Source organism: Tachysurus fulvidraco, chromosome 4 (assembly GCF_022655615.1).
Source record: "Tachysurus fulvidraco isolate hzauxx_2018 chromosome 4, HZAU_PFXX_2.0, whole genome shotgun sequence".
In the NCBI taxonomy this organism is placed as follows: domain Eukaryota; kingdom Metazoa; phylum Chordata; class Actinopteri; order Siluriformes; family Bagridae; genus Tachysurus; species Tachysurus fulvidraco.
In genome coordinates this window covers 31,978,239-31,987,562 of record NC_062521.1, presented here as the reverse complement: position 1 = coordinate 31,987,562, position 9,324 = coordinate 31,978,239, and the positions used below count along the sequence as shown (strand labels likewise).

The 9,324-nt window shown below is 38.7% G+C and overlaps 1 protein-coding gene across 1 annotated transcript; it reads left to right on the top strand.

Moving 5' to 3' along the window:
- The first annotated feature begins 1,460 nt into the window (after nucleotides 1–1,460).
- On the top strand, nucleotides 1,461–3,804 carry LOC113634102 (putative C-type lectin domain family 20 member A). The gene is made up of 4 exons (XM_027132828.2): nucleotides 1,461–1,853; nucleotides 2,439–2,774; nucleotides 2,873–2,964; nucleotides 3,153–3,804. The coding sequence occupies exons 1-4, from the start codon at nucleotides 1,613–1,615 to the stop codon at nucleotides 3,291–3,293; spliced, it is 810 nt and encodes a 269-aa protein (XP_026988629.2). The 5' UTR covers nucleotides 1,461–1,612; the 3' UTR covers nucleotides 3,294–3,804.
- The last annotated feature ends 5,520 nt before the right edge of the window (nucleotides 3,805–9,324 follow it).

The following is a 9,324-nucleotide window of genomic DNA, read 5'->3' as shown; positions in this document are numbered from 1 at the left end:
GTGTGTGTGTGTGTGTGTGTATTTTGTTTTACTTGATAGAGTTTGTCAGTTAGGTATTTTTTTTTAAATCTCATAGTGAGTTCTCCGGCAACATATCAGTGATGGAGCACCGTCTGTTTGTACTCCTGCTTTTAACAGGTGAGAAAAGATTTCACAAATGTGTGTGTATACTATCAACCTAATGTGTGTAAACTCTAAATTACAAATAACAAAATGTGTGTTTGTGTGCATGTGTGTGTGTGTGTTCTCGTGCACGTGTTTGCATGTAGAATATCAGCCTGATACTGTACATATAACCACCAGACACCCTATGTGTTGATCATTATGTAAAAGAAAAGTGACTACAGTGAACATATCCTGGATTGTGTAACTTTTCTCAGTTGATGATGCTAAAGATGTTCATTTCAGACACAATAACTATTCATAGCTGCACTTGTTTTTAAAAATCACATTCGAATGTGTGCATTTCTTGCAAAATTGACAGAACTGAGCAGTAAGAAGAAAGGGTAAGGGGTCACACTTTCTGTAATTAACAGCTGATGTCCATGTCACTGTGAAGGTGTGTCACTGAAACATATGTCCGCTTCTATATTATCTGCTGTCGGAATTCATGGTCACCATGGTGATTATTTTGTTTAAATCCATCCGGTGGTGGACAAAGAAATTGCATGTGATGTCATAAACTCAGCTCATCACATAGTGAGGCTTTCAAAGCAGATCTACTTCGAGGTCACATGACTGCCATCAACCAGCTGGGCAAGACATGAACAAAAGGACATTAACGACATAGACACTACAGCTACGGTAAAGGGGGGGGGGCGTTGTTTTCCTAATACCAGTCCCTGGATTACAAAATCTCTGGAAGATGCACTAAATAAAACGAAGAGGAAAGGAAAAGGAGGAAAAGTGCTGTTTCTAGTGCTATTTCATCTCCATCTCATCCTGCAGTTTGCCTTTAAGCCACTTATACAGTAAGTAGGCATGAACAATGCAGTTGTGTAACTACTACACAATGCCCTCTCGTAACTGAACTAAAACATCAGTCAGAATCACATTCTTTGATTTCCTGATAGCATTTAACACAAACCGATTACTCCGGCTGAAAGAGTAGCTGAAAGGACGCAGGTGGAAATGTGTGTGTGTTCATGGGTCACTGACTACCTGTTGGACACACTCCAGTTTGTGCAACTAGGAACTTACCTGTCTGAGTGCCTGTTGAGCAACACTGGACCACCTCATAGAGCCACATAGTCTCCTAATTCACAGTTATGGCTCATCTTAAGCTGACATTTGACTTAGCAATATTCTGTTGTATAGTGAAATCCATTGTTGTCTGCAAGATTCGCAGGTCATATGGATAAAAATCCACAGGATTAAGAAAGGGAAATATAAGGAAAATATAATAAGGGAAATATATAATAACATTGTAAGAAAGGCAAAAAAAAAAAAAAAAATCTAAACTTTAAACATCTCCTCCACAGGAGTCTTTGCCCTTGTCCTGTCTTTCTCTCGTAAGTACTATCTGATCCAGCAGGGGAAAACATGGAACGACGCTAAGGCTTTCTGCCGAGCCACATACACTGACCTGGCTATCATCAAAAGTTATAATGAGATGGCCAATCTTCAGAGCGCAGCACAGACACAACAATTCTCAGGTGATGCTTGGATTGGACTGTACACGAACATCAACAGCTGGCACTGGAGCTTCCAAAATGAGTCACTGGGAGATTTTACATCATGGGGAGTCCAGCAACCTGACGACAAGAATGGAGATGAGTTGTGTGGTTACATATCTCATTGGATTTGGTATGATGCACCATGTACCTATTCATTCCCATTTGTTTGTTTTGATGGTGAGTAATACAGTTTTTATTATATTTAAACTAATTCTGGAATACTACCATGTACTGTGGATTATTGAGTCTGGGATGAATCGGCACCGTTGTGTTTTGATCTGTGCTAATAAATATGATAATGATTTATGGTTTAAGCTAATAAATGTGAGCACGCTGTGTTAACACACTCACTAGGTGTGTTTATAACATTAAGTTACTATGCAGGGAAGAATGAATATTTCAACACATTTTTTGTTATTTAATACATTTCCTGAATGTGAATGTGATGCATGTGATCGATGTAGTAGCAGGTTTTGAATGCAAACTTTGTGTTTGTGGTCTTTGTAATGAGGTAATTGAAGGTTCAATCAGTAATGTTACAGTAACATAAGTTAAAGAAACATGATAAATTGTTGATTATTCTATATAGTGTAAATTATTTAAGAAGTTTGAAATGCTGTTACTCCATTCCACCTTTTATTATTACTAAGAATATCAATATTTTTATCCTTATGTTCTTTCGATTCATGACCATAATATCATTTTATAATGACTAACTTGAATATCCACACATTACATTGTAATCATGTGTTTTTCTCACAGACAGGGAGAATGCTACTGAGCGTTATGTTCTAATCAATCAGTATAAGTCGTGGTTTGATGCTCAAAGTTACTGTAGGCAGCACCATACAGACCTGGCCAGTGTGAGAAACACAACAGTAAATGCAATTGTAGGGAGTAAGAATGACTGGACCTGGACTTGGATTGGCCTTGTGAGAGACCCCTGGTATTGGACAGACCGGACCACCGACGTGTCAGTCATTAAGTGGTCGCAGGGAAACGCTGATGATTATCTGATGAATAAAAGTTGTGTCTATTTAAATGGTGGTTTGGCTGATGTAGAACAGTGCTCAAACATACTGCCTTTCTTCTGTTATGGTGAGTTTAAATTAAATTCAGTCTCATGTTAATGTAATTTAAGTTGATTTCTGAATGTGGTGTTAATTTTCTATATTTGTTTCTGTTTCTGCCTCCAGTATTCCCAACACAGAAGAAGACCATAAGAATGAAGTTGAAGTCCAGTCAGGATGTGAATGATCCTACAATAATGACAGCTATTGAGGAGAAGGTGGGTTTCATCTTCACTCAGTGTACAGTCACCTTCTCATTACTGCAGCCAGACATCGAGCCTTCATCACACTGAGACATGAACAGACTGTAGTCTAATCATAATACATCTTATGTAGCATTTTTACATCTCACCAGAGATTCTCATCCTGCATCATTCACTAACTAAAGTCATGTTCTGTTCTTCAGCTGAAGCAGAAACTGAAGGATTATGGAATGGCTGAGAACATCACTGTGACATGGAGAAAGCAACCAGATGGAGTGGTGTTTCACCAGGAGGAGGAAAACATTACTGCAGTGACTAACACTAGGGAGACTTGTGATCTCTAAATCTCATATAGTGTAAATTCTGTAGTGCACTGATTACTTTTAGTTTGAGGACACATAGTGTGTAATATTTTGGAGTTCTTAGATAGAACTTTTACTAGTAAAAGATCCCTGAGTTACTAAAGTCTGTGTAAATGCTGTCACAAATACATGAGCATATACAGTAAATGTATGCTAAATCTTTGCTTTTTTTTTTTAAGTGATTTTTTTCACTTCTGCTTGTAAGACAGTTGATTTAGATTTGATTTCATTCTGTACTTTTAAATGTTCAATTTATTAACTGTTTCTTCTTTCTTTATAAGACTATAGATTTCAATCTGACACTGAATGTTATGTTGTATTATAGTACATATATTTATTGTACATAAACCAACAGCCCTCTATATGATCTAGAATATTTATTTAGTTTTACTGTGTCTGATTGTCCTGAGAACATCGGACAGATACAAAAACTCTGATAGACTTTACTACTTTAGTGCATTTTGATTCCCTTTTACTGAAAATATGGATGAAGAACTGATCAGATTGACTTGTCAGCTTTTGCTAAAAATGTTAACTATTTAAAATAAAAAGATTCTGCACAGAACTTAAAGAAAGAAAAACTGAAATCTTACTCATTTCTTTTCTACACCTTGACAGTACAGAATTAATTCTGCTCAAAGAAGTCTAAATATTTATATAATATACAATAGTATAATTTAATGAAAATAATCAACAGTTAACTATCATTCCACAAATATTTCACATGTTTATATTTTACACCTTAAAGCTGAAATCGAAAGCTTGTTCCTTAACTTTACCCTGTTATGTTAGATATGACCTAAGACATGGTTCACTGCAGTACAACATCCATTCAAATCACTTATACAAATAACTCAGACTCACAAACAATACTCACCACACTGCAGTTCATTATTTGTCTTCTGTTGACTTCTTTTATCTAATTAAAATGTCCTCTTTATACACTCTATACAGATCTATGCCACTGCACTAGTAGAGTTTTTATTGCACTGCTGTATGAGAATGAGAGACACATTATTTACTCTAAGGCTATTTAAAGAGAATTATTGAAGGTATTATGCTACATTCAGGTGTGATGTCATTACGTTCTACAATGCACTCTAGTTTGGAAGTTAATAGCGTTAGTGTCGGATGTACAAGTCGATGCTTGTTACAGTTTCTAAATAAGAATTCTTAAAGAAGTCGATAATGAGACGTGTAACGCTTCGATTGTTTTCTTACGTGAACTGAATAGAACTGAGCATATGAACAGCATACAAATTTTTGGGCCCTGGATCATTCTTTTGAGTAACTTTTACGTTACGTACTACATGTTATTGAATGAATCTATCTATCTTAGAAATAGCTTAGCAGTAGAAGTATAGTTAGTAGCAAAATTGGCAGGTTAACAAAATGGCTAGCAGAGCGACAGGAGTCATGGCACTGCAGCTTTTGTTTGACGGATCCGAAGATAAAAATGACATTTGGCAAACAAGATTCCTAGGCTGCTTACATACTCTCAAGCTAACAGAGACTATTTTACATGAGCCCACCGGTGAGCCACAGAACAGCTAGTTAAAGATAGACGGAAGAATGCCGACTGCTCAGCATTCAAGCTGTCCACATAATGCAAAATGAGGACAAAGTTACATTAACAGACTTTCTTTAGAAGACTACGGATCTACGAGGAGTCAGAAAAAATGAAAAGAACAGAATCTATAGATGATGCGAGAAAAATACACGAGACAGGGACGAGGCTATATCAAGTCACACACTAACGTCAGGGAAGATAATGATACCAACATGACATGTTACAAATGTGGGATAAAAGGACACAAATCAGAAACTGTTTCACAACCATTTTGGTGCAATCACTGTAAAGATATTACACATGCAGAATCCCTGTGCAAGGAAAAGGGAAAACAAAGATGGTGCTAGAAAAGTCACAGATGAACAAGATAGCGACCAAGGCCATCTCTTTAAAGCCAAAGACTTTAAAGTGGAAGGTCTCCAAACAACGTAAAGAAGAAAGACTTCATGGTAGACGTTGGAGCAACGTCCCACATTGTGAACGACATCAGAATGTTCAAAAGCTTTGACAATTCTTTTCACCAGAAACTCATTCAGCAGAATTAGCCGATAGCACAAAGTGCAATGGAATGGCACAACAAAGAGGAACGGCAGTGATTTATCTCCTAGACAGCACTGGACGAGACCACAGAGCACAGCTTTTGGACGCACCGTACATGCCTTCGTACCCACATGAAATTTTCTCAGTGGCAAGGGCAGTAAATGAAAGAGCAACAATCACTTTCAAAGGAGGGAACAGTCACATGGTTACCAAGGGGGCTAGCAGGTTTGGTGTAAATTTGTATTATCTACCAACTGTTGAAGAGAATGTTGACCAGTGTAAAGTGTGTCTTGACCTGGTATGGAATTTTGGGTCATTGTAACAATGATGTACAGAATTTACAAGGTGCAGGGAGAGGTATGTACCTCTAAGTTGGACTTCATTCACACACCTCATCCACCCTCACCCTCAGCACTGGAGCTCCCCAGGGTTGTGTTCTGAGCCCCCTGCTGTACTCACTGTACACATACTGTATGACTGTGTGGCCACTTCCAACTCCACCACCATCATCAGGTTTGCTGACGACACTGTTGTGGTGGGCCTGATCTCCAACAACGACAAGTCGGCCTACCTACAGGAGACTAAAAACCTAGAGAGATGGTGCCCCACATGAGACTATGGGCTTAAATTTAACATTTAACAGTGGCGGGGGGGCAATAAATATAAAATTTCTCATGAGCAATTATTGAAGGAGGACACAAATAATACAGTCTAATTGTACTTATAAAGACACTGTATGTCCCCACACCAATCCAACAATCTTCTCCTGAACATTAGCAAGACTAAGGAGTTGATAGTGGACTTCAGCCCGAAGCAGGAGTGGTCATACCAACTGCTAAACATCAACGGGACCCCAGTGGAGAGAGTGGACAGTTTCTGGTACCTAGGTGTTAACATCACACAGGACCTGTCATGGTCCTGTCACATCAACACCCTGGTGAAGAAGGCCTGGCAGCATCTGTACCATCTGAGACACTTAAGGGACTATAAACTACCCTCTCAGGTGCTAAAGACCTTCTACTCTTGCACCATTGAGAGCGTCCTGATGGGTAGCATCACTTCCTGGTTCGGGAACAGCACCTTGCAGGACAGGTGTGCCCTCCAGAGGGTTGTGCGGTCAGCTGAACGTACCATCCACACCGAGGTCCCTGACCTGCAGGACATCTACAGCACGCGGTGCAGGACCAGGGCCAGGAAGATTGTAAAGGATCTCAGCATCAGAACAATGGATTCTTTTATTTGTTGCGTTCAGGGAAACGCTTCCGCTCCTTTAAAGCAAACACAGAGAGAATGAGGAGAAGCTTCTCCCCACAGGCCATTCAGAGCTTAAACCAGGAAACACACAGGATCTAGTACTGGACCTCTAACTCCATCTTCACAGTGTTTCTGCACACCTTTTTTGCACTATGACACTTTAACTATGGACTGTCACTTTAACTCTGGAACTGACACTTTAACTGGACTGACACTTTAACACTGGACTGTCACTTTAACTCTGACTGTCACTTTAACACTGGACTGACACTTTAACACTGGACTGACACTTTAACACTGGACTGTCACTTTAACTCTGACTGTCACTTTAACTCTGACTGACACTTTAACACTGGACTGTCACTTTAACTCTGACTGTCACTTTAACACTGGACTGACACTTTAACACTGGACTGACACTTTAACACTGGACTGTCACTTTAACTCTGACTGTCACTTTAACACTGACTGTCACTTTAACTCTGACTGTCACTTTAACTCTGACTGTCACTTTAACTCTGACTGTCACTTTAACTCTGACTGTCACTTTAACTCTGACTGTCACTTTAACTCTGACTGTCACTTTAACTCTGACTGTCACTTTAACACTGACTGTCACTTTAACTCTGACTGTCACTTTAACTCTGACTGTCACTTTAACTCTGACTGTCACTTTAACACTGGACTGTCACTTTAACTCTGACTGTCACTTTAACTCTGACTGTCACTTTAACTCTGACTGTCACTTTAACTCTGACTGTCACTTTAACACTGACTGTCACTTTAACTCTGACTGTCACTTTAACTCTGACTGTCACTTTAACACTGGACTGACACTTTAACACTGGACTGACACTTTAACTCTGGGACTGACACTTTAACTCTGGACTGACACTTTAACTCTGGGACTGACACTTTAACTCTGGACTGACACTTTAACTCTGGACTGACACTAACTCTGGAACTGACACTTTAACTGGACTGACACTTTAACTCTGGACTGACACTTTAACTCTAGACTTGCACAGCACAGTCCCACTTTATACACAACATACTGCACATGGACACTTTAAGGACAATCATTAAAAACCATACACATTCATTTATATTTATGTATATACATTATTTTTCACTTATATTTTCATATTTTATATAGCTTTTATATAGTTTAAACCGTTTATTTATCTACCTCCTTTTGGTTTCTTTTTTTATCCCTAATTGCATTCCTTTTATGTTTGAATACCAGACAGACGTAAAAAGAATTTCACTGCATGTGGTACTCTGTATATGTGTGTGACAAATAAAATCTGATTTGATTTGAAATGGAATCACAGTCAAACCAAGTCATGTGAAGTGTGAGCACAGGGAAAATTCACTCAGACAAGAAATAGTCTTTCACAGATGACTATTCAGGTACCGTACTAGTACATTTTCTGAAGCCTAAGGGTGACCTTCTAAAAGCCACAGAAAAGTTCCTAGAAGACATAGCACCTTATGGAGAAGTCAAGTGCCTTCTTTCAGATAATGGCACTGAATTTATGAGTCGAGACTTTCAGGCACTGTTACAAAAAAAGGATTAGACACTAAATGCCTGCACCATATTCACCCCACCAAAACTGCACAGCAGAGAGAGGTTGGAGAATAATATATGAAATGAGCATGTGCCTCAGGATATGGAGGACAAACTGAAAACATACAATAGACTTGCTGTTATAAAGCAATATGTGATACATGTACCTCAATCCTACAGGGATGCCATAACATCAACCAAATCTAGATAATGAAAAAATGCCATGGACAAAGAAATGCAATCACTTGAGAAGAATAAGACCTTCACACTCATCTGGTTGCCACCAGGCAAACTGCCAGTTTGGGCAGATGCTTCTTCACCCATTAAACAAACATTGATGGATCTGAAAAGTATAAGACATTCTCACCCTCAGCTGATATGACAAGTATGAGAGTGGTCATGCAAAAGGAAACACAGGAAAACCCTCTAAATGTTCCATATAAATTTCACACTCAATTAGTGCGAAATTAATAGGCAACGTTTAGAGGGTTATGAGCAAAGGCCGGAGAAGGAGAAAAGTTGGTATGCAGGTTTGAGAAATCTCTCTATGGTCTCTGATACGAACTCAACTCCTGAGATTATAAATAAGGTCATTGTATTGCTATTCACTGTTACCATCCCATTCCTAGATTGGAGTGTAGTGCAGAAGACACCAGAACAAAACTCCATTTAAATATTGTCTACACCCTGCTGCTGTTGTGTGTCTTCTCTGACGGAACAATTCAAATCTCTTTATCTATGAAAGGATGTAAATTGTGCAGAACACAAATACGTATGTGTTTACATAAAGAAATCCAGTACTTGCAGCCAGTATCCAGGGCTGAGGTCAAAACCAGGGCTCAGTAAAGCGATAAGAATACAAGCAAATTACTCCTAGAGCTCTCAGTGTTACATGTGCAGCTTTAGAGAATAATGATATAAATTAACTGCTTTAGGATCTGTAAATACAAACACTTTCTCTTGTTGAAGTCACTACCAAGTTTTACTTGTCAGATAACCGGGGTTATAAACAGACCCAAACACAAGATAGCAAAAAAAGACGGTTTATTAATTAAAACAAAAGATGGACAAAACAAACG

Bases quoted from the DNA above. Each gene is read 5' to 3' on its own strand.
- LOC113634102 (XM_027132828.2), top strand. From the start codon at position 1,613: ATGGCCAATCTTCAGAGCGCAGCACAGACACAACAATTCTCAGGTGAT. The intron at 2,775-2,872 runs GTGAGTTTAAAT...TTCTGCCTCCAG, and splicing joins ACTGCCTTTCTTCTGTTATG to TATTCCCAACACAGAAGAAG. The intron at 2,965-3,152 runs GTGGGTTTCATC...TCTGTTCTTCAG, and splicing joins TGACAGCTATTGAGGAGAAG to CTGAAGCAGAAACTGAAGGA.